At 32.0% G+C, this 24,702-nt stretch overlaps 2 protein-coding genes across 2 annotated transcripts; both read left to right on the plus strand.

Annotated features, from left to right (window-relative positions):
* Positions 1–3,480: 3,480 nt before the first annotated feature.
* Positions 3,481–7,027, plus strand: LOC106758097 (2-methylene-furan-3-one reductase). The gene is made up of 4 exons (XM_014641012.2): positions 3,481–3,796; positions 5,701–6,024; positions 6,131–6,290; positions 6,388–7,027. The coding sequence occupies exons 1-4, from the start codon at positions 3,587–3,589 to the stop codon at positions 6,651–6,653; spliced, it is 960 nt and encodes a 319-aa protein (XP_014496498.1). The 5' UTR covers positions 3,481–3,586; the 3' UTR covers positions 6,654–7,027.
* A 948-nt stretch (positions 7,028–7,975) lies between these two features.
* LOC106759090 (apoptosis-enhancing nuclease-like) lies at positions 7,976–10,068 on the plus strand. The gene is made up of 7 exons (XM_014642101.2): positions 7,976–8,068; positions 8,198–8,349; positions 8,429–8,559; positions 8,725–8,942; positions 9,027–9,233; positions 9,495–9,575; positions 9,663–10,068. The coding sequence occupies exons 1-7, from the start codon at positions 8,034–8,036 to the stop codon at positions 9,904–9,906; spliced, it is 1,068 nt and encodes a 355-aa protein (XP_014497587.1). The 5' UTR covers positions 7,976–8,033; the 3' UTR covers positions 9,907–10,068.
* Positions 10,069–24,702: the final 14,634 nt, after the last annotated feature.

Raw genomic sequence — 24,702 nt, forward strand, 5'->3', positions numbered from 1 at the left:
ATTGCAAACGACCAAGTCTTGGGAGTTTCCTTTAAATGTAACTCTAGGTTCATTCTTGATACCTAATGTTGAGATTGTTGATAAGGGAAGTACTGGTTTAGCTAAACCTTAATCTCATAATGCTTTGGTTTTTTATGATGACAACACATTATTAATAACACATGTATTGCTATGTGTTACATGTTCAATTCTTTACTGTGATTGTATCTTAATGAACATGTTTGTGTTGATTCTCATATGTGTATGTATATTCATTGATTTTATACTTGATACCTCTTTTGTGGTTGCATTACATATGTTTAAGAAAAAGAAAATCACATGCACTTTGATGAACTTATACTGTATGGCAAAACTGCAAGTTTTAAGTTGACTTCATTATGAAGTAAGTCGATTAAAACTCGTGACTTTGCACATATTTTCAAAAGCAGTGTTGTGTGTGATTTTACATTGAAAAGATTTTCCAAACTGAGTTGAAGTGTCTAAGTCGACTGCTCACGCAGTGAATTCGACTTAGTTAGTTATTTGTTTTGAAATTTTGTTAATGCTTGTGTGTTGTAACAACTATATTTTAACTCTATGCTAAAGCATTAAATGCAAGTCAACTGAATTAAATGCGAAATCAATTTGGTTGTCATGACTGTTGCTAATTGATTTAACTTTTATAATTGTCTGATGACAATCAACTACATTAGTAGCAAAGCCGACTACAGGAGCGTCTGGTTTATAAAAAAATATAAATAGACGTGACTCTATTGATAAAAAACGACTTTTCGATATTCTAACGTTTTCATTTGATATTTCATATTGTGATCTCTGGGTAAAGTCTCCAAAAACTCATCAAGAAGATGGAGGAGATCTTTCTTGAAAGAGTTTCTTAAGGAGGAAGTGAATTGCGCGTATTGTTTGATCAAGATCTGCACAGTTGGAGTTCATCATACTGATCAAGTTTTCTATCAATCTTTGGAAAGATTGTTGTTGTCCTGTTGGGATTACAGGAGGTGGACTCGTGGAGTTTTGACACTCTAAAGATTGTTCAAAATGGGTTGAAGATTGTAAAAGAGGGGATATCTTGCTGCATATCTTTGTGTTGACTACCTATACTTTTAGTTAGAGGGTTAGAGGGATTGTCTATATTTTTGACGTGGAGGTCTCTATAGAAATCTTGCTGTAAAAACCTTGACTAATATAGTGCATTGACTTCCTGGTTGTGGAAGGACTCTGGATGTAGGCATTGAGGCCGAACCAGTATAAAAACTCTGTGTTTGCTTTCTCTTTCCCTACACTTTTACTTTAAGTCGACTTTACAGTTTACGTAGTCAACTTTATATTTCCGCTGGACTTAAATTTTTTATTCCTTGCAATTCAAGAAACTTCGTAAAGGTTTATACTTTGCGAATTTTTTTTTTTAAAAGACTCTGATTTTTAAACCTCACCAATTCACCCCTCCTCTTGATGTTGAAACTGAGCCATCCATTTTCCAACACCTACAACCTAGGATCACCAAACTTTAGTATGATTTCTTAATGAATGCTTGAATGGATCACCTGCATTAAGATCGAGACTCTATATCTTGTTGTAACCCTAGATTTTTTCTTAGCATCTAAAAGCATATATGAGAATTGATTAGAATATAACTCGAAACTAGTGTTCACTCAATTCCAAGCTAGTGAAATAAGATGAGTGATCAGTTCATCCAACAACAAGCATAAATCAATTTATAAATTTGTGATCATAAGCAAAGATTCAAAAATAAATATAGTATCGAATACAAGAGAGTTCAATGTGGTTTACATCTCACTTCAACACCTAATAGATTTAGCTCCACATAATGGATGGAAAGAAGTTAATACAAGAAAGAAACTTCATCTCCTAGTGCTTTAAGGATGTTCTTTAAAATACAAAAGGAGTGTGTGAGAAGACCTCTAAAGTCTCTTTCTAAATCTCTCTAAAAGAGTCTCTCGAAAGTTCTCCAAAAAGCTCTCTTAAAATAGAGGTGAAATCCTATTTTTATAGACTCTCATAGTGTGGTTTCAATGGTGGCCTCTTTGGCTTCAACCGTGAGGTTTCCTTCCAAGGTTGGTTGTGACACCCTGACACTAACGAGGGCGGGGAGTGATCGCCGGTGCAAGAGGCATGGACAAGGAGCGGCTCCTGGCAGGCTTCCAGTGGAAGGGGCATGTGGACGAATCGAACATACACCGGAATGAGAGGAATCTACAGACTGTATAGGTATGGGACTACACAGTTGAAGGATAACTTAAAGGAATTGATTTGGCTACTCATATCAACAAATGCATTTGCTTTTCGGTAGCCTAACTCATAAGAACTCCATGGTTAAACGTGCTTAGCCTAGAGTAATTATGGGATGGGTGACCTTCCGGGAAGTTTTCTCGAAAAGTGTGTGAGTGAGGACAAAGCACACTGGAAAGCCTCGTGTTGATGTGTGAGGGCAGTCAGCAGTCCTTGTAAGTTGCCGGGGCGTTACAAATGGTATCAGAGCCTAGCCTCTCCCAGCACGAACAAAGCACACTGGAAAGCCTTGTGGTGATGTGTGGGGGCAGTCAACAGTCCCTATAAGTTGCCGGGGCGTTACATTGGTTTCCTCTATGACTTAAGTTGTGTGTTTCTGAGATGGAGCCTCTTGAGATTACTTCTAGGTGAAGGATTCTTCATGACTTAAGCCTTAGGTCAAGACTTGAGGTTTCCTTCCAAGATAAGTTTTCTTTATGTGACTCAAGCCTCATATTTCACACTATAGCTGCACTAAAGTCAGTTTGTTGTGCTTTTGCCTAAAATTTTTCTGTTTTCTTCTCTTTAGTTCCTTAAAGTGCACATTTAAATCTAAATAACCTTAATTTTATTAATGTCCAGTAAAAATTTCCATGAATCTTAATCACTAAACATCGTATTTTCTAAAATGTAAATTGGGTCTTTATCAAACATATCTAGTTAATACCAAAATATTTATACCGATTCAGTCAAAATACCGATTCAGTCAAATAACAGATGAGCCATTAAACATATCGAGTTAATATTCTTTACATATTTTGCCCATAAAGGATACTCATTTTTTTGTCATTCATTAAGTATATCATAAAACATAGTTGATTATGCTTAAATGATTAAAATCATAAATTAGAAAACAAAAATGGTTAATAAAAATAATTAAATACATTCAATTAGTTATTTATTTTGTTTAAATAAATTTATTATTTATTATATTTATTTTCCTTTTTGACTCACTTTGATATTTTTCATCATCTACTCTAAATAAAATATAAAGCATCTTTTATATTTCCTAATGAAATAAAACTTATCAACTAATCAACAAAATTATGCATGATTTGATTGAGTTAATTCATAATAATAAAAAAAAAAAAAACTAGTCCCTTGGATGAAAAGTACAGTAATAAGGAATTATTGCTTCGAATCATCAACGACTAATGATGTTAAACGTGCATTTATAATCGTATGGTCACCATAAGTCAACAATGCTGATATTTATTCTTTAAACCACTTTCCCTTCGCATTCACTCTGCATCTGACTCCTACTTTCCTCCATTGTTGTTCGAGCAGCAGAAGGAGCATGGCTGCAACATCAGTGCCTTCTCACATGAAAGCTTGGAATTATTCGGAGTATGGCAAATCCGGCGAAGTTCTCAAGTTTAACAACAGCGTGGCTTTACCTCCGGTGAAGGAAGATCAGGTCCTCATCAAGGTCGCTGCTGCTTCCATTAACCCCATTGATTACAAGAGAATGGAAGGTCATTTCAAGAACTCCGATTCCCCTTTACCCGTAAGTTACATTATTTCATCACCCCCAATTTCTCTTATGCTTTGCTTTTTTTCTAACTTTTATTCTCACATTAAATTTTAGATGTTAATAATTTTTTTTTTAATTTTTTAATAATAAAATAAATATTATTATTTTATTAATTTATTTAAATTTATTTAAAAAATATTTGAAACGAATTTAACACAAATCACCATAATATACTTTAAAAAAGTTTTTCCTTAAATTTTATATTTTGTGCTTTCTAGCACCCTGTTTCTCCTTAACTCACCATTTTACGAAGATAAAATAATTTTAATTCTTTTATAAAAGTTTTGCTCTTTTTTATAGATAACCATTTGCGCAAAAATATTGATATAATAAAAAAGAACTTGCAGATTTAGTATAATAATTTTAATTTTTGTTAACTTTCTCTTAATTTCATTAATGTTTAAGAAAATTGAACAAATATTGGACTTTTAGGATTTGTTATATCTAATTGTTAAAAGAAAAATTAACCTTAATATTCTATTGCAGTGTTTCACTTTTAGGCAGTTAAAAAACTTAACGCCGTAACAAAAAAGAATTATATTGAACAGTTTTTACAAAATTTAGGACTTTAATGAATTTTTTGAAAAAAAAAGAATCACATTGAACAAAATCTCCCAAAAAAAAAGGACCAAAATAGGTTTATTTTATAAATTTAGTATTCATATTGATTTCTTCTACGTTAACTTCGTATTAATGTTAATTGTTCATTTAAATCAACACGCGTAGTAATTATTAAAAGTCAAATATTTATTTAATTATCTTAAGTATTAAAAAAATTTAAATGAAATTAAGATAATCAAATTGTTATACTAAAACTTAATTATTATTTTTATTATACTAAAAATGAAATAGTTTAATACTTATTATATTAACCTGATAATTTGCTTTTTAAGAAATGATAATGAAATATAGAGATTTTATTTGGAATTGAGCTTAACAATTTTTTACATAATTGCTAATTTAAAAAGGGATTATTATTCACTTATATATTTAAAATAAAATTTATCTTTGATTGAACTCAGTCACTTATACAAGTAAAATGTATTAGGTCTTCAAAAACTAAAGTCGATAGCACTACGAGGAAAGTGTTGTCGAACAGTATTTGACTAAAATTAAAGTGAAAATAGTGTAAACAACTCTCATAATTGACTGCTCAGATCCAGATTCCAATTGACCAATTATTAAATTTTGTTTGTCGTTCATTTACAGTATTGGAATTGATGTTGAGTGGATTCAAAACTAATTAATTTTACCAACTTGAAATATATTTTTGTTTTAAATGTATGTTTTTAGACAAGTACGCAAAAAGCATGCATTTTTTTAAAATATTTATCTCAAATAAAAATAATTCTGTATGAAGAAATTTGGTAAGCATTTCACACTCTTTCCAAAAGTCCTTGACAAATCACATAAAAAACACTGACTTGAGTTTTCTAATATACGCATTAATTTTTTAATATATTGATTGGGTGTGACTTGTTATATTTTTAAAAAATTTATTTATTTTTATAAATTGATATGTTTTCATCTTTAAATCTTAAAAATAAATAAATATAAATTTTAAATTTAAAATTAAATTCTTTTAACTTATTAAACATATTTTAGTTTAATATTTTGAGATATTTCAACTTAAATATTAGTTTGAAATATATTTTGATATTTAAAAAATAATATCATTTCATTAAAAAATATATTTATTTATTTTTAAAGTTTAAAAATAAAAATATATTAAAATTTAATAGAAAAATAAAAGTGGCCAAGGTATTAAAAAAGTAGATAAACTAGATCATACATTTGAGTGGATAACTAAAAAAAAGTGAGGAAATTTTCAATTTCTAATTATTTATTATTTTACGCGTGGGGGGGTTGATGTGAAGACTGTTCCGGGATTTGATGTTGCTGGAGTGGTGGTGAAAGTGGGAAGTGAAGTGAAGAAATTCAAGGTTGGCGATGAAGTCTACGGTGATATCAATTTGAAAGCTTTGGAATATCCGAAGGTGATTGGTTCTTTGGCTGAGTACACTGCTGCAGAAGAGAGACTATTGGCTCACAAGCCAAAGAGTCTGAGCTTTGTTGAGGCTGCTAGCCTTCCTTTAACACTTGAGACAGCTTATGAAGGCCTCGAACGAACTCAGTTTTCTGCAGGTAAATCTATCCTTGTGCTTGGAGGTGCTGGTGGAGTTGGAACCCATGTTATTCAGGTAACATATATACAATAAACTTCTCTCATTTTCTTTTATTGAATGGCTTTGACATATCAATATTTCATGGAAAGTGATTGTAATCAATAATGGCTTGTTGACACAGCTTGCAAAGCATGTATATGGAGCATCCAAGGTAGCAGCCACAGCTAGCACCGGAAAATTGGAATTGTTGAGGAATTTGGGGGCTGACTTGCCAATTGATTATACTAAAGAGAATTTTGAAGACTTGTCTGAAAAGTTTGATGTGGTGTATGATACAGTAGGTCAGATTCTGAACCCATTCTTTTATCAGAAGAAGTCCATGAAGTTGATCATGTATCCTGTGGAACACTAACTTTTTTTGCCTGAACTCCAAAACAGGGCAAACTGAACTGGCATTCAAGGCCTTGAAAGAAGGAGGCAAAGTTGTGACCATAGTACCACCTGGGTTTCCTCCAGCCATATTGTTCATTCTCAATACTGATGGGGCTATTTTAGAGAAACTAAACCCCTATTTTGAGAGTGGAAAGTTGAAGCCAATACTTGACCCCAAGAGCCCCTTTCCATTTTCTCAGGCTGTTGAAGCATTTGCCCATCTGGAAACAAACAGGGCAACTGGAAAAGTTGTTATCTATCCCATTCCATGAACATGAGCTTCTTTCTTAAAATCTACGGTGCTGTCTACGATCTAATGTTTCTGTTATAACAGTGAGAAACAGTAATAAATGTTCTCCGTAACTTGAAGCTACGTTCTTTCTTTGAAGACCATGTGTTGTAGAATAAGCACAATTATGTCTTACAGGCATTGGCGTGGCTGCAACTGAGCCTTCAACATAGTGTGGCTTGTAATTTCCTTTTGGGTACGTATTGTGGTTTGCAGTTTTGGATAATGAAATAATCAAATGGTTTTTAATGTTTAGCTGTACTTTACGCTGCATTTTATAGTAATATAGGGAGACAAAAACTTTAATCTAAGTGTAAAGCCAAATCAAAGTGAAGAGATTTAGTGACTGTTGCATAATCCATCAGTGTACGTCTACCATTCTGATTATCCTGATTGTTCGTCATATTTTCTGTTTCCTGGTCAGATTGAGTGAAAGGCTGTTCAAGAGTCTTAAGAGAGGGAAAAAGTTCTCTCGAAGTCATGTTCTTCCTTCTTCTTCTACTATATATTGTCCAAATCTGTAAGAAGAGATTCAGAAAATTAAGTGCTTCTAATCCGAATTGAACTCTTCATACACTAGAGAACAAAACACTAGAGACACTGGATTGTTGGGAAACGTGTTATAAAAGACCTTAAATAAAAATAAGAAATAGTAAAAACTGAATTATACATATATAAATAGAACATAGAAGGATCTCCATTGAAAATGACATCCAAAGATTCTATATTGTAGTGAAGATAAAAAGGGAAAAAGTCTTTACTGAATCAATTCTTTTGGGCTCTCATTATCTTGACATTCTTTTGTAGAAGTCATGTGAAATAACATTTTTTTTCCTAATTAAAAATAAATATCTAATAATTTTCATTCTAAACTAATTATAATTTTAATTTCATTTTAAGTAATAATATAATGAAATGACACATATTTATATTTATTTGACATAAATTAAAAAAAAAAAAAAAGAAATTTTGTATTTGAAAAAAAATGACTTTCAAAGATTCTCCAACAAAGAAATTCATACTAAAGCAACGCGAGGGCCGAAGTCAATGAAGGAAACAACAAGAATGGACCCAACCCAAGAATCTGGAACTTACATAGATCGTTACGAATGGAAGAATGCTATACCCTACCACAAACTCTGCTACAAGGTAGAGGAGAAGAAGCAAGCATGGCCAAAGATAAAGAAAAAGTAAAAGGGGAATCCCAAATTAATATACTGAATAATTCTTTGGGAATCGTCCGTTTATGCAAGTTGGGGAAATTCTTACCTGTACCCTTTCTCTATAAATACCATTCCACTCCACCTTTCACCTCAACTTCAACTCTTTCTTAACAAATATACATACATCACTATAAACAATCATGGATTGCAGAATAGAGAGTACAGAAACTCACAGGTTTTGTTTCTGACATCCATGCACAAGCACACACATCATGTATACAAGGCTGCATCACCATCTTAACTCTCTTAATTCATAGTTATCACACACATGGATATGTGTAATATGTAGCTTTTGTTACTGTAGGAACAAGTGTGCAGCATGCTTCAGACAGTTCAACAAACTGGAGCACCTTGTGGAGCACATGAGGATCTCGTATCATTCAGTTCATGAGCCAACCTGTGGCATTTGCAGGAAACACTGCAGGTCATTTGAGTCTCTAAGGGAACATCTTATAGGTAATAATAATCTTTCTTAATAACTATTGAATACACTGAGTAGATAGTGAATTTTTTGAGACTCAATCTGCTTTTCCAGGTCCATTGCCAAAGCAGGAATGCAGAGATATATTTGCTTATAGAGGGTGCAAGTTTTGCTTGAAAGTGTTTGACAGCCCTAATTCTCGAAGGATTCACCAAGAAAAATGCCAACACTCTGGAACAAATGCTGTACAACTTTTGACTTTGAACTTCCTGTTACATGATAAAAATATGTGCAGTTAATACATAAAAAAATGATTTTGTGTATTTTTTTTATTATTTTAATATTAAAAATTGAAAATATTTTGGAATTATTCATTGCGAATTTGTAACTTTTGGTGCACATTATTACAGGGAATAATTGGTCGCTTTTCAAACTTAGGACTTCGTGATAATTTGGCCATTAGTGGTGGAGCAAGAGGACCACAAGTAGTTGCATTAGCATGTAAAATGGTTGGAGGTGGCAGTGATGGCTCATTGGATCTCTGTGGAAGAGTGTGCTTAACCGATGAGCATGAGAACATCATATTCCATTCTTATGTGAAGCCACCAATTCCTGTCACAAACTACAGGTTGGACAATTAAACTTCCAAGTTTAACATATATAGATATATATATAGCTGGTGTGGTGAATGGAGCTAGTGATTCATTGACAGGTATGAGACAACAGGCATTAGACCAGAATACCTGAGGGATGCAATGCCAATGAGACAAGTTCAAAGGAGGATTCAAGACTTTCTTTGCAACGGTGAACCTATGTGGACGATTCGGGCAAGAGGAGGAAGAGCAAGGATTCTTGTGGGCCATGGTTTGGATCATGACCTTGAATGTCTGCAAATAGAATATCGAACAGAAAAGATAAGGTAAATCATTCAATTTAAAATTTAGGTTGTCTATCACATACACATCTTAGTCAAATATTCTCTTCAGAAAAATACTTCTAACTTCACTTTATTGTAGTTAAATAACACTTTTCATTAGACCCTAAGGGGTTACAGTGTGTAGAAACTTCACTGTGAACAAACATCTTGTTCTTGTTGTATAACTTAATTTGCTCATTTGAAGTTCTTTACTCATCCTTGAAACAAATATTTGGTATAAAAAAGTCCTTATTGAATAATCAGGGACACTGCAAAATACCCTCCTCTGATGAAAACGAGCAAGCTCAGCAACTCACTCAAGTACTTAACGCAAACATATCTTGGGCAAGTATCTTTTACAATTTTCTTACACAAGAGGCAATTTTTATGGAATGTTTGAAGATTTTGGGCACATATATATATATTATGCAGGTATGACATTCAAGTTGGAATTCAAGATCCTTATGATGACTGTGTGGCAACTATGAGGCTGTACATGAGAATGAGATCCCAAGTACACAGAACACAGGATTACCCTTTGGTGTCTGACCCCCAGAACAGGAACAATTTTGCTTCGTGGAGGCAAAGTGATCTTGAAAGAATGACTCCTGAACAAATGCTGGAAATATCAAGATCTGACTACTATTGCTGGTGCTTGGATTCCTTCTATCCCTGAATATGAGGTAGCCAATACCCATTTATATATGAACCGATATACATCAGTAACTACTAAAAGTAACAATAAAGTGCACCAAACACTTCTATCTTTCTACTACACTTAATAATACGCCATTTAAGCAAAAGCTAGCCTTACACTGCTGTCATAGCACTGCCACCTACAGCCATTCATGTTATGCATCATTATACTTTATTAATACAAAGAATAATATAAAGCTTTCATTACGGGTGCATTCTATTTTGTTTTCAGTTCTTCTCTCAGGTTACTCTTCTAACATCTCTACGTAATAATATAATAACTAGACATTCTCCAGCTATATACTGTGATGAACAATAAGGCCTTTCTGAAGGCTTTTAGAGTAAATATGAGAACCAACATTCTTCACTTATTCAATAGTTATAATAATACTCAAAATCTCTAATGAGAGAGTCCTATTTATACCAATATAAACTAAAAAAAGTAGATAAAGTTTAGTATAGAAAACATAATTCCTTATACTCAGTATCCGATATTCAGGTGATCTATTTATGGAACATTCAGTAATTGTCTTATTGGCTGCAAACACTAAATCAAAAACGGTATGATGTCCAGTACATTATATTTGACACAAAATGATTTCGGAAGTGTAATTTAAATTCAATAACTTTTGGAGCTATCGGTGGTGTAATATGGATGAATCTGGATTCTGCATTAGTTTTTTTAATGTCTTTCTCAAAATATATTTTTTATGTATTCTAACTTTGAAGTGTTAAAATATATTAAATTTCTTACTATGATAAAATCAATATATTGTAAAAATACAACACAAAAATAATACAAAAAAATAACAAAGAATCTGTACTCAATATTATACAAAAGAATAAGATAATACTGACATAAGAGCAAATTTATGAATTTTAAGGCTTCTCCATAGCTGTGTATTTCTGCTTTAAATTATGGCAATATCATTATCCAAATATATTTTAGAATTTTTATAGGTTTTCATCTTCCATATCATCCAAACAATGTCTACAATTATCAAGGCAATTAAAAACTGTATCCTAAACTTGTATTTACCAACGTTCTACTATCCAAGTTGATCTTGTATTCTACTAAAAAAAACTCTCGAACAATTCCATAATCATATTAATTCGCAGTCGAATCAGTACAAGAAAATAAACATAATAATCATATATATATATATATATATATATATATATATATATATATATATATATATATATATATATATATATAACTCTAAAATTATAAATGTTAATTTGTTAGTTTACGAAGTTGTGAATGTGAATATCGAAAGTGAGATTAGAATGGAAGAATAAACAGGGTAGTGACATGACTTGGAGATTTTATGTCAAGATTAGTAAGGAAGAGTCGTCGATACTTGAGTCGAACACTGAAGATAATAACACTCTTTTCTCACATAAAGGGGAAAAAAAAAAATTCTAATTTCAATTACGTTAAATCTGTTATGCAATGAAAGTCAGCTTTCTATTTATAGAAGAGGAACAGCTGACCTAAAAATAAGTCACACTAAAAAATTTAGCTACTAATTACAAGACCTAATTAGAGAAAACACAAAATAACACATACAATGATGAGTTCTCAAATGCTATAATATTTCAAAGTTAAAAACACTTCTTTAGAGCCTTTTGTGTGACTTTTAGTCATTTTAGGATAAATTACGTAATTAGTTCTTTTATTTAATTTCATATTAATCAGATGACTTTAGAATAGTTTTAGTTAAAATTAAAAATAGAGTAGAGCTTTGTTCTATAATCTTCTCAGTTTTGTGATTCCTGGCTTAGATTTTTAAATGGTAGAAATAGAGGTTGAATTTAGTTTTGAGTTTTAATCCTTCTAATCTAATTATGATTTTTTGAAATAATTTTACCGGTTTGTTTAGAGTAATATTCTTCAAGGATTTTCGTAGACTTGATAGTTGTAGGAATTTTTAATAGTTAATTGAATGCAAAGTTTATAATGTTTTTACATTTTGAATAAATTATATTAGTTTGTAATTGTATTATTGTTTTAAACTTAGAAATCTTATATCTTTGTTAATTCTAGAGTATATTTTTTTCTTGATTTCTTGTTTTATTTTGATAACATGTTTCTATAAGTTAGATAAATTTTCGTTTCTTTAATTATGGATGTTGACTTTCATTTCTTTGATAATAGTTAGTTATTTCATTCGTAGTAAGTTGTTAATGTTGTTCTAGGTTTAAAGAGAGGTTTGAACACTTAAAAAAATGTGACTTATTTAGCTATATATTGGTTCTATGGTTGATAGATTTGAATGAGTATAGATACTACAACTTGAACAATGTAAACTCATTTAACTTAGCTAATTGTCTAGTTTCGAGAATGCATAAATTGTATAAGAGATTGTACTAATTGTTTGTGCTAAGTGGTATGTCTTGTTTATTTAATGGAAGGGGATTAAGTAGGTTTGATAATATCATGTAAATGGGCAATTAAAGTAGTATGAATAGTAAGGAAAATGGGGTCTGTAATCGGGTTATGAATCTTCAATTCGTTTACACTCTAAAGTAACTAAGTTGGAACTCTGATGGTCTGTAATGTTGTGGTTAAAAATGATTATGTAATTCCTTTTGACTTGTAATTACTGTGAGGATTCATGGGAAGAATTGTCTGTTGTTTATATGATCATATTGTGTTATTCTATTTTATGTAATCATTCATAGGCAATAGTGGGTATTGCATTTGATTAAAATATTGTTGTCCAGATTTTTATTCTGTTGTTGTTTAGATTTTATTGTTGCTGTTTTAGAATTCAACACTTAAATTATTGTTGTTTTCAGTACTGTTTCAGAACTTAAATTATTGTTGTTTTTAGCACTGGTTCTTACTGTTTCAACACTTAAATTATTGTTCTTTTCAGCATTGTTGCTTACTGTTTTAGCACTTAAATCAATGTTGTTTTCTGTATTGTTGTTGGTTGTTTCAACATTATTTCCTTATTGTTTTATAAGAGTAAACATTTGATGTTGTTTTGGGATACTATTATTCTTGTTTGTTGTTTTTTTTAATTAAAATACTACATTCAATGCTTGATGTTCCACTTAAAATCATGCACTATAACACTTTGTAGTTTTAGTATAATAAAGTGTTGGTTGTTTTTACAAGAGTAAATTGAAAATTTGGAATTGATGTTTAAATTGATAAAGTCCTTTGGTTGTAAAATATATGGTTAAGTTAGTTGTTTAAAATACTGAATGAGATATGATGCACTGGATTGCCTTAAGTGAAGTATTATAAATTGATATAATTGTTCAAATATACAATAGTGGGAAGACCATCAAACTCAGCTCTCTAGTTTTCCTTTAACAGTCCATTGCAAGTATGGCTTAACTTCCTTCACGTCATTAACAATAATAGTTAGGTCAAATTGTCCATTTTAAACGGCTTCCCAATCATCTCTATCAACAAACTCTAAAAACATTTGCATTCTAACTATCTACAAATGATAACTTTCACCATTAAAAAGTGGGGGTTTGTTGATGGAGGCACTCTTAGCATAAATTTATTGTTATCCAATTATTTTGTAAACTTTTGAAATGTTATCAAAACAAATTCTGATACTAATTATTAGAAATATACACATTAAGATGTTTGGTGTTCGACAATAACCAAAAAAGGGAAGAATTGGTTTTTCAGTAAAACTAACTTATTTTTAAACAAACTTTCCTTTTAAAAAATTAACTTCACTTAACAGAAAAATAAAGTGAAATAAGAGCAAGTAAATAAAAGAGTATAAGAGAGAAAAGCTTGGGCAGGTGATTTTTATACTGTTTTAGATTAAAATATATACGTCCAGTTGTTAATCCTTTTAAAAGAGGGATTCGCCAATAACTAAAAATAAAAAAGAACTTACAATCATAGAGAATAAAGTTAAGGATTGAGAACACCTCCTTCAATACACAAAGGAGACACACAAAAAATGAACAACACGTCTTTTGACACACAAAGGATTAACAACTTTCCTAGCAACAAAATTAGTATTCAGTCACAAGACATACTTAGGTAAAATTCTTGCTCTACCCACACTAGGCTTTCCAAAGCCCCTTTTCACAAACACAAAGAGTTTCTCCATCACACAACTCTTAAACCTCTGAAATGAAAAAAATGTTTTTAAATTAGGTTTAGAGAAACAATATATAGACCCTTAACCCTTAATTTGAAATTTAGGTCAAAATACTAAAGAGTCTTTTAACAACTATCATTGATAATTGATTATCATAAGTGATAATCGATTATTCCAGAAACTATTTCAAAAATTATTTTTTCTCTATGATAATCGATTATCATAAGTAGTAACTGATTATTATAAGGGCTTTTTTATATAAATATGAAATTAATTGTGATAATCGATTACCTCAGGGGGTTTTATGGAAGTATAGAAATAATTGTGAGAATCAATTATCATTAGTGATAATCAATTATCATAGAAACTTTTATGAAAAATAAAACTTTTTATGAGTGCTCTACTACTTGGTTCTATCCATTGACTATTTGATCTACTAATTTAAATAAAATACACAAATTACGAGACTTCAACAATTAAATTATTAAGTCATTAGTGAATCTCTTAAATTCAAGCATTCATTAAATCTTCAATATTTCTCCATGAATCATGATCATCAAATTTTTAATTTTTTTTATTAAAACAAGATGTTCATCTTCTTTTTTTTCTAGCACCTCCGAACTATTCTCTCTTCCCATCTTGCTTATTTGTTGTTATTTATAATATATTTTAGAGTTATATGATTATTATAAAATTGATTTTTTGTTAATGTAAAATGATGAATAACTTTTATTTTTTACAATCTCTTAGTTATGGTATGGTGATGTGGAAGTCATTAGGTGATAACGGTTCAAAAACCGTTATTTTTATACTTGAGTTTGATGCAAAACACACTCTTTATGACTTAGAATTAGCTTGAAATTATGAATTTTGCTTAAGTTAGGACATAAGAGAGTAAAAGGTGTTTTTTTCAGTTTTATGCTTGGTTTTCTCATGATTTGGCAGGTTTTATCTGGAATTGAATGAAGGAAGTTGAAGTAGAGGAGAGTTGGACTCAAGAGAAGGTGAAAAAGTAAACAAATGAAGAAACACAGCCACCACTCAGCGCTAACCTAGCGCTGAGCGCCAGCCTTTTGGAAGAAGTCTTTGGCCAACGCGTAAGTATCAATGTTGAGGGGAAATTAAGTGTCGTGTCCACCGCTGAGCGCCAGTCTCTTCAGATAGATACGACCAAACGCTTAAACGCCAACTTTGAGGGGAACCATGGGTATCACCAGTTTCTGCTTTGTTTTAATGAACTATAAATAGATTTGTACAACCCTTAGAGGTCATTTTTTGGCAGAAGAGACGTAGAAACACCTTCTTCACCTCTAGGAGGCGGATTTTGGATGCGGGAGCTCCAATATATCAAATCTAGGGTTTATCTTTTCATTCTTTTCATTATTTTCATCTAGTTTCACCATGTCCATGGTGAACTAAACCTCCATTGTTGTTGGAGAATTGATGTAATCCTTTGAAACTATCATAAATTGAATTGATACTTTATTCATATGCTTTTATTAATTAATTGTTAGGGTTTTTTCTCCATTATCTTTACATGCTTTGTTTAAGACATTATTCAATAGCGTGAGATCTTTGATTTTATCTATATGGATACATGTGGGTAGATCTAAACATGAAGGAATTCTCTCGGGAGCAATATTACCTAGACATAGGGATATGAGGACCGATTACCTTTATGTTTTTGAGCGAATTATGTAATGCATGATCAATTGTTAAGGAGACAAGACATTGTAAACTAGTAATTAGGAGTAGACTCTTTTCACCAAAATATTGAGATTAGAGTAATTTAGAAAGTGACGTTAACATTAATGAAGAAGTAGAATTCTTAGATATATGAGAGTGGATAGGATGAAATCATAAACCCTAACAACAAAACTCATTCATCATTCACCTGCGTTATCTTTTTGGTCAATTGATCAAAACCTTTGCATGTTTATTTTCTGTCTTGCATATAAAAACCCTAATCTTCGTTTTCTCAAGTCTTAAAAGATCAAGATATCACATGAACGTTTAGGCCTAAGAGTCTCTAGGGAAACAATACTCAAACTTACCGTTTATTATTACTTGATACGATTCGGTACACTTGCTAGACGCTTAACATTAGGAAGTGTGACAATTTCTTTATCTAATATACTTTCAATTAGAGCAATGGAACTCCCACATTATTATACGTTAGTTATTTATCAATTTTATATTACAATTGAACTTTATATGCTACAAGTAAACAAGATGAAAAATAATAAACAACAAAATATTAAATTATAAGGATTTAATTGAAAAATATAAATATTTTAAGTACTTAATAGATCAAGAAAATTTAATAGAAAATGAATTTAAAAATATTCAAATTTACCAAATATTCAAAACTTAATTAAACCCTTTAAAAAATTTAAACAAGTTTAGATCAATAAAAAAATCATTGGTTTAGATTTTACTAATTAGGATTTTGTTTTCTTCTAAACATAATCCTTTAATACCTCTAATTAGGACCCTGTAATTTAGAACCATAAACTTTTGACGAACTTCTTTATTTAATTAGTCTAAAATTTCGAACTGCTATTTTTGTTGAGAAAATTTGAATTTTCTTTTTGTAATCGAAATTAACGATAGCTAGGTAAAGTGAGAAATGAAAGAAGGTATTGGAATATTCAGGAAAACAATCCCTTAGTCTTTGAGTGGTCCGGAACATGATATTCTGTCTGATGCAGCTATCATTTGGGGCTCCAACAACACACGAGACGAATCCACTTTAGGGTTCTTAGTCAAAAGGTTCGGCTGACATTCCCCTGTTATGCAAGAGTCAACGTGTCCTTGGCAAGCAAAAGAAGCTTTTTGACAAATTAGATGCCTTACGAATACGTTAAAGCCCTGTTGCAATAACATTTACCTTATCTCTACTTCACCCGAAAGTAACCTTCGTTTAGCCGCACACACGAGGATCTCATCGTATCATTCAGTTCATCAGCCAACCTGTGGCATTTGCAGGAAACACTGCAGGTCATTTCAGTCTCTAAGGGAACATCTTAATAACTATTGAATACACGGAGTAGATTGTGAATTTTACCAAGTTGTGAATGTGAATATCGAAAGTCAGAATAGAATGGAAGAATAAATAGGGCAGTGACATGACTTGGAGATTTTATGTCAAGATTAGTAAGGAAGAGTCGTCGTTAGTTGATAAATTTTCTTGTTTTAATTCACATAGCAAATTTTATTTTGATAACATATTTCTATTAGTTAGATAAATTTTCGTTTCTTTAATTATGGATGTTGACTTTCATTTCTTTGATAATAGTTAGTTATTTCATTCTTAGTAAGTTCTTAATGTTGTTCTAGGTTTAAAGAGAGGTTTGAACACTTTAAGAAAAATAATTTATTTAGCGATATTTACATATGCATTTGAGTTTGCAGGGTAATGTAGGTATTACATATGAATTTTATCTGTGGATATATAAAGTTGAGTTGCATACGAATTCTTTTGTGAATAACAAGAAAAATATTGTTTACTGATTTTCTGCATACATATTTGGAGCGTTAAGATGGGAACATTTGCGAAAGACAAGATCCCTAGGTAATCGTACAAGATCCAGGAGTAAAAAAACCTTACCTCGGTGTAGGTTGTTCAACATGTGAAAACTCGCATTGTTGTCGTTGCGTGACAGAGCCGTCTTTCCATTAGCAGCATCGCATCTTCTCACCTGTAGTGAGGGTTACCGAGATTAGGGTAAACAACTTTCGAATCCTAAAGTCGATTGGGATTGTGGGTAGATAGAAATTCTATTTATTCTGAGTATACTTTGGATTTTGACATGTTTGGGAGAGAGATTGAGCTTTTTGGAAATTAAAACTCGGAAAACTGACCTTGGGGTTAGCACTTGGGAAACCAAGTTTTTTGGGGATTAAAACTCGAAAAACTTAGCTTCTTGAGGTTAGAACTCAAAAAACTTAGCTTCTTGAGATTAGAACTCCCGAAACCGAGCTTCATCATATTTTTTTCTTTGGTTCCCACATGAAAATGGTAAATGCCATTGCCATGGCCAGCACTTCACTTGGTGTAGTCCTTTTGTGTGAGTTGTGCATATGGATTTATCATACCAAGTACACTTCAAAATCTAAAGAAAAAAACGTTCAAAGATAAGGTTTTTTAACCTTTTCTGCAGAATGAAATTAGACATTAATAAATACTTGTTTTCACTGTCAAACCTTTAAAATCAAGCACTACAATAAGAAAAAAAAAGATTTTCTTTTTTCAAACCTAAAGATCCCTAAGTTTCTATTTTGATTCAAGAATCACTATTTTGGGATGTGAAGGATCTTTGACATTAATTTGCATTCTTGGTACATAATGTTTGTGACTTTTTCCCTTTTATTTTTTCTTGTAATTTGAATCCCAAGATGCTGAGAAAGGACTAGATTCATCACTAACTGAGTAAGTTCATGTTGGAGGTATATAAGAAAAAGAAAATAACATAGGAGCAAAAAGATGGAACACGTTGGAATTGTGTGTAGTTTTCATAATGAAGGAAAAGAACTTGCTTTATTCAATATAGCAACAATACATTTATAATAATTCAAATAAAACATAAAACAACCATGTAAGCAAAATTTCAGCAGTGGATAGAAAAACTGACTTGCTCCTAAAGTGTAGGAACCAACTTATTGATGGAGTCCTATCTAATAAATTGAAACAGTAAAATAAATTAACGCAGTTATAAAAGCATAAATTTAACACTCCTTTTCTTTTGAACTGCAAATTCAAATTTTCTATTTTAAGAATTCAAATTTGCTGACAGGAAGTAGCTTTGTAAACATGTCAGCTAATTGATCTTAAGATTTGCATTAAACTAAGTTTACTTCTCCATTTTGTTGCATCTTCGTCAAAAAATAGAGCTTGATGTTGAAATGTTTAGTTTTTTCATAACACACTGGATTATTTGCAATTACAATTGCTGCCTGTTTGTCAACAAAAACCCCAGTTTTATTCTTCTGTTGAATACGTAAATCACAAAATCTTTTTCAGCCATAAAACTTGATTTACAGTTGTTGCTGCTGCTATGAATTCAGCCTCTATAGTTAATTGTGCTACAATCTCTTGCTTCTTTGTACACCATGAGAAAACTCCTAAACCTAGGCTGAAACAATATCCTAAAGTACATTTCATGTCATCATTGGATCCAACCCAATCACTATCAGAAAATCCATACAACATGAATTCTTTACACTTCTCAAATTTAACACCATAATCAACAATGCCTTTTACATAACTCAGTATTCTTTTTGCTACTCTTAAATGCATTTCACTAGCACAATGCATAAACCGAGATAAAAGACTTACAGCAAATAGAATGTCTAGCCTTGTTGTAGTGAGATACATAAAGAACGTTTGAGATTGTTTTTGTACCTGAGCTCGTTGAAATTACTATGGTTCATTTTCCTTTTGCACAAATATAGCTCCCATTTCCTATGTTGACCTTTGAGACTTTATGTGCTTCAAGTCCTTGAATAGAGTTTTTTCATATGTCATATGGTTGGACAGAATTCAAGTGTTCAAAACACACATGCATCAACCCTATATCACGAGGGAAACTTCCCCAAAACCTCATGCACACATTTAAGCCTCACATACCCTTATGAACAAATCTTAATAAATACATTACATCACTTGAATCATCCAAAACCCATCATTATGAAAATTATAACCCAAATAAGCCAAATATTCTGCATATGATTATCATACCATCTTTATAACTTATATTTGCGTGATAAAACTATCAATTGTTGATATTAGTTGAAAATACCGTTATTTGTGATGTAATTCTGACGGTAAACACACCCTTTTCTGCTGAGAAACTTGCTTGAACTCATGTTTTTGACTAATTCCCTTGACTTTGTAGGCTATTAGAATGATTTGAAGGAAGAGTTAAAGTACCAAATAGTTGGAATGCAGAAAAAGTCAACCACAATGCAAAAAAGTCAACCAGAGTGCAGAAAATTCAACCACAGTGCAGAAAAGTCAACCAGAGTGTAGAAAAAGTCAACCAGAATGTTGTCAAATCAACGTCCATCGCTCGGGCGCCCTCTTGGGTGCTTGAGCATTGGGTTTCGAAGCTTAGGCGACCAGATTGAAGGCTCAAGCCCTACACGAGCATCGTTCAGCGTCCGAGCGCCCTAGGGGGGCGCCTAAGCATTGAGTTTCGTGGATCAAGCCCATTTTTTGCTCAGTTTCAACTCAATTGGACCGAGCCTTGTTTTTGCTCTTTTTCGACTTTATTTAAAGGACCTTGGGGCTCTAGGTTTTGTATCTTTGGCAGAGAGCAGCATAGCAACACACTCTTTTCCCAATTCTTAGGGATTTCTGTCTCATTATCTTCCATTGTTCATATAGTTTATCTATGTCAATGAGGAACTAATTTCTATTTGTTGTTAGGGGATGATGTAACCTTGTAAAATCTCATGTATTTGAATTGATTCTTAATTTCATATGCTTTTTCATTAATTGTTAGAGTAATTCATTTGTTTCAATGCTTGTTGTGTTTAACTCACTCATTAGCATGTTTTGTGAATTGCATGAGTGTCGGGAGGTTCCTTACAATTCAGGTTCTTGTTGAATTACTCCCAAGATTAATATTGCTCAGGGATGCGACTATGAGTCTTGGTCATCTTTAAGCACTTGATCTTATTACTAGGAATGCTAGGAATTGCAAGAACTGGTAATTTGGGACAAAATTATTCGCCGAGGGATCGGATTTAAGTGATTTAGTGAGTGACATTGGCATTAATGCATAGAGAAGAATTCTTACATAAATGAGACGAAACTTGGTGAAATCTAACCCCAACAACATATTCATCTCACATTAATCAACATTCGTTCATCTATGTGCTCCTTTGCTATTGATCAATTGCATTCATATTTAATTTTCTGTTTCTACATCCAAAACCAATGATCTCTGGAGAGGGGATATCTTGTTGTTGTTCTTTGGGTCTTGTATGCCTATATTTTGGTTAGAGGGTTAGAGAGGTGTTTTATATTTTGACGTGGAGGTCTCTATAGAAACCTTGTTGTATAAACCTTGACCATTATAGTGCATTTGCTTCTGGGTACAAGAAGGACACTGGATGTAGGCAATTTGGCCGAACTAGTATAAAAACTGTGTTTGAATTTTCTATCCCTGATCTCTTTACTTTTAAAGTTGATTTTATTTTCAGCATAGTCAACTATTTTCTAACCCTGATTTATCTTTTTCCTTGAGATTCAAGAAACTTTTGAAAGTTTTGTACTTTGCGAAAAAGATTTTAAAAAGACTCTGATTTTTTATTTACACCAATTCACCCCCTCTAGGATGTTGAAACTAAGCCATCCTTTTTCCAACAATTGACACCAGAGCGTTTTCATAAGATATTTGAAAAACTAGTCGACTACATTTTTCTTTGAATCGACTATATTCCTGGAAATGGCTTCTAGTTTTCAAACCTTTGGTGAAGGTGCATATACAAATAGATCACCACTATTTGCGGGTGAAAACTATCCTTTTTGGAATATTCGTATACAAATTTTTCTTGAATCCGTGGATAGAGGTATTTGGGATGCAAAAGTAAATGGTCCCTTTGAGCCAACTCATATTGAAAATGGAAAAATTGTTTTGAAAAATTTTTCTGAGTGGTCTCAAGATGAAAATCGAAAAGCACAATATGATGTTAAAGCACGAATTATTATTGCCTCTACACTAATTTTTGATGAATTCTCGAAGATATCTCAATCCAAAACCGCTAAGGAAATGTGGGATGTCTTGGAAGTCACACATGAAGGCACTGATGACATCAAAAGAGCCATAAATAATTCTTTGGTACAAGAGTATGAACTTTTCAGAATGAGGACTGCTGAAACAATTTATGAGGTTCAAAAAAGGTTCACTCACATTGTCAACCATTTAAAGAGGATATCAACATCAAGATTCTCAAAAGTCTGAACAAAAACTGGCAACCAATAGTCACTGCAATCTCTGAATCCAAGGATGTTACTAGCATGAACATGGCTACCTTGTTCAGGAAGCTAAGAGAGCATGAACTTGAACTTGGAAGATTGAAAGATGAGGAAGAGATTGAAGAAAAGAAGTCCATAGAATTGAAAGCTACCAACAAAATGGCCTCAAGGATTTCACAATCAGAGGATGATTCGGATGCTGAAGTGGACAATAATGAACTGATGCCTATGGTGATAAGGAAATTCAATCGACTTATGAAGAATAATAGTCAACTTACTAACCATGTAGGAAATAGCAAAGCCAAGAAAGCTTTCAGATAAAATGCAATTCAATGTTATGAATGCGGCAAAGAAGAATACATCAAGCCGGAATGTTCAGATCTGAAGTTGAAGCAGAAAGCCAACAAAAGGTTTTCTCTGGACAAGAACAAAAAGCAAAATGGTGCTTACATTGCCTGGGAAAACAGTGATTCAGAATCCTCAAGTGATGAAGATCTTGATCGAGAGGAGGAATCAAACACATGCTTCATGGCTAGAACATCACTGACAGATTATGAGAGTGATACAAAGTTTAAGAAAGAACCAATTGAGGTGAAGTACGACCTATTGTTGGATGCATTTCAGGAGATACATGTTGAAGCAGTGCGACTGCAATATGAGGTTAATCGACTTAACTTTGAGAGAAAGAATTATGAGTATAGAATCAATAATTTTGTCAATGATAATGAGAAATTACAAAATGAATTAGATGTTGCTTTATTATATGCTAAAAATGTTGTTACTAAGACTATAACAGTTGAAAAGAAATGTGAAAATTGTCCTACTCATATTGATCAAATAGATTACTTGAATAGCACACTAGCTAAATTCACATAGGGTAGAGATAATTTGAATGTTGTTTTAAAGTCTTTAGGTAGAGCAATATATAGGCAAGGAATTGTATATAAAGCTCAATCTAATAAGACCAATACAAAGAAGTTTACTGAATTAAGTAAACCTGTTAAACATGTTTGCTTTTATTACAATAACATTGGTCATACTGTTAGAAATTGTTTTTGCAGAAATGTTGGTGTTCCTAAAAGCTTATACAAATGTATTCCTAAGGAACATCTTGCTACAACTAACAACCAAGGACCCAAATTCAAATGGCTACCTGCATAGAAAAATTTGAATTGTTTTGCAGGTTAATAGCAATTGTTGTGACATGCAGTGAGAACTCAAGGATGAACTAACATGATTAAATCAAGTTTCTTGAGTGTCTATAATTGGTAACAAATATCATCTTACTGCATCATGCATAAAAATTGATTGATTGATGATGTTTGATTGTGTGTATGATTGATTGTTTGTTTGTTTGTATTGATATGAAAATTATTTTTACGACTTTTAGTCGACTGAATTATGAGCATAATCAATTGTATGTCTCTGTTTGTATGATTCTATTTTTGAAAACACTCTGTCATATAGTAGTCAGCTTAAGACTTAATAAAATCCATTTTGTGTCTCTGTTTTAGGCTTTCCAAATTTGAAATTTTAAAATGGGCCAAATTTTTCCTAATCTAGTTTCCGCCTGTAAACTGTGTCTAAAATCAAGATAGAATTTAGTTTGGTTGGTGTTTCTCTGATAATGCTAAAACTAAAGAAGAAGGTTTCCAAGAAATCTGGTTTCATGGCATCTTTCAGCAGAACACCTGGTGGAATCAGAGGAAAGGAAATTGCTACAGAAAGAAGCTCTAATCCCTTGATTGGATTAGTGATGTGGAAACAAGAGAAATATTTCTTAACAACACTGTTAAGATTTTTGCTCATCTTAAGTGTCTCAGCCTCAGTAAATTTAAAAGAGAGGGATTTCAATTTCCTAGTTGGCTAGAATTACAAGAGTTATCAATCTTTGTCCAGATGAAGGGGGAATGGTACCCTAATTTAGTAAAAGTTTTCTACAACAATTTGAAATTTGTGAATGGAGACATAAAATCAAGAGTAAAAGGAGTAGACATTTTCATTGAGGACTTTATTTGGACGTTATTCACTAGTCTTGAAGCAAAAAGTGCTTATTCCCACTTACCCAACTTTGAATTCAATATAAATTTGAAGAAAAGTGATCTCTACTCAAGTTGGATGAGATCTCTCAGAGTCGCTCAACAGAAAGACACTATAAACATGAAGGACTAAAGATGGAAGAGAAAATTATTGCCCACATTATTTCATGTGTTTTTTTACTTGGAAGGTTGGTTCATGACAGAATGACCACTAAAGATGTATATTTGTTGCACGTTATCGTGAACAAAATTCCAACTAATTGGATAGAAGTGATCAAGAATCATATGAAGAAAGTTGTGTTAAAAAATTCTTACTACTTACCATATGTTGTCTTTATTAGCAAGGTTCTTTTAATACAAGGGGTAAGGGTCAATGGTGAGAAGAAATGTTCTTGTAACAGTGTAAATATAATAGGCCAAAATAGAATTGTAAATCTTGGTTTGAAGAAAACTACAAATTACTAGTTGATGAGTCGTTATTTCTTGAATCATATTTAGTTTATTGCACTTAAATAAACCAGAGAATTGTGTTTAATTGTCTGTTATTTCCCCGTTTTCCGAATTCTGCTTAATTTGGTCGGAAATTCGTAATTGTGCTAATTTGAATTTTCTGAGCTGATTAATTGCATTTTTGGGTGCAGGAAAATTTTGGAAACATCATTTGG

Source organism: Vigna radiata, chromosome 4 (genome assembly GCF_000741045.1).
Source record: "Vigna radiata var. radiata cultivar VC1973A chromosome 4, Vradiata_ver6, whole genome shotgun sequence".
NCBI classification, from domain to species: Eukaryota; Viridiplantae; Streptophyta; class Magnoliopsida; order Fabales; family Fabaceae; genus Vigna; species Vigna radiata.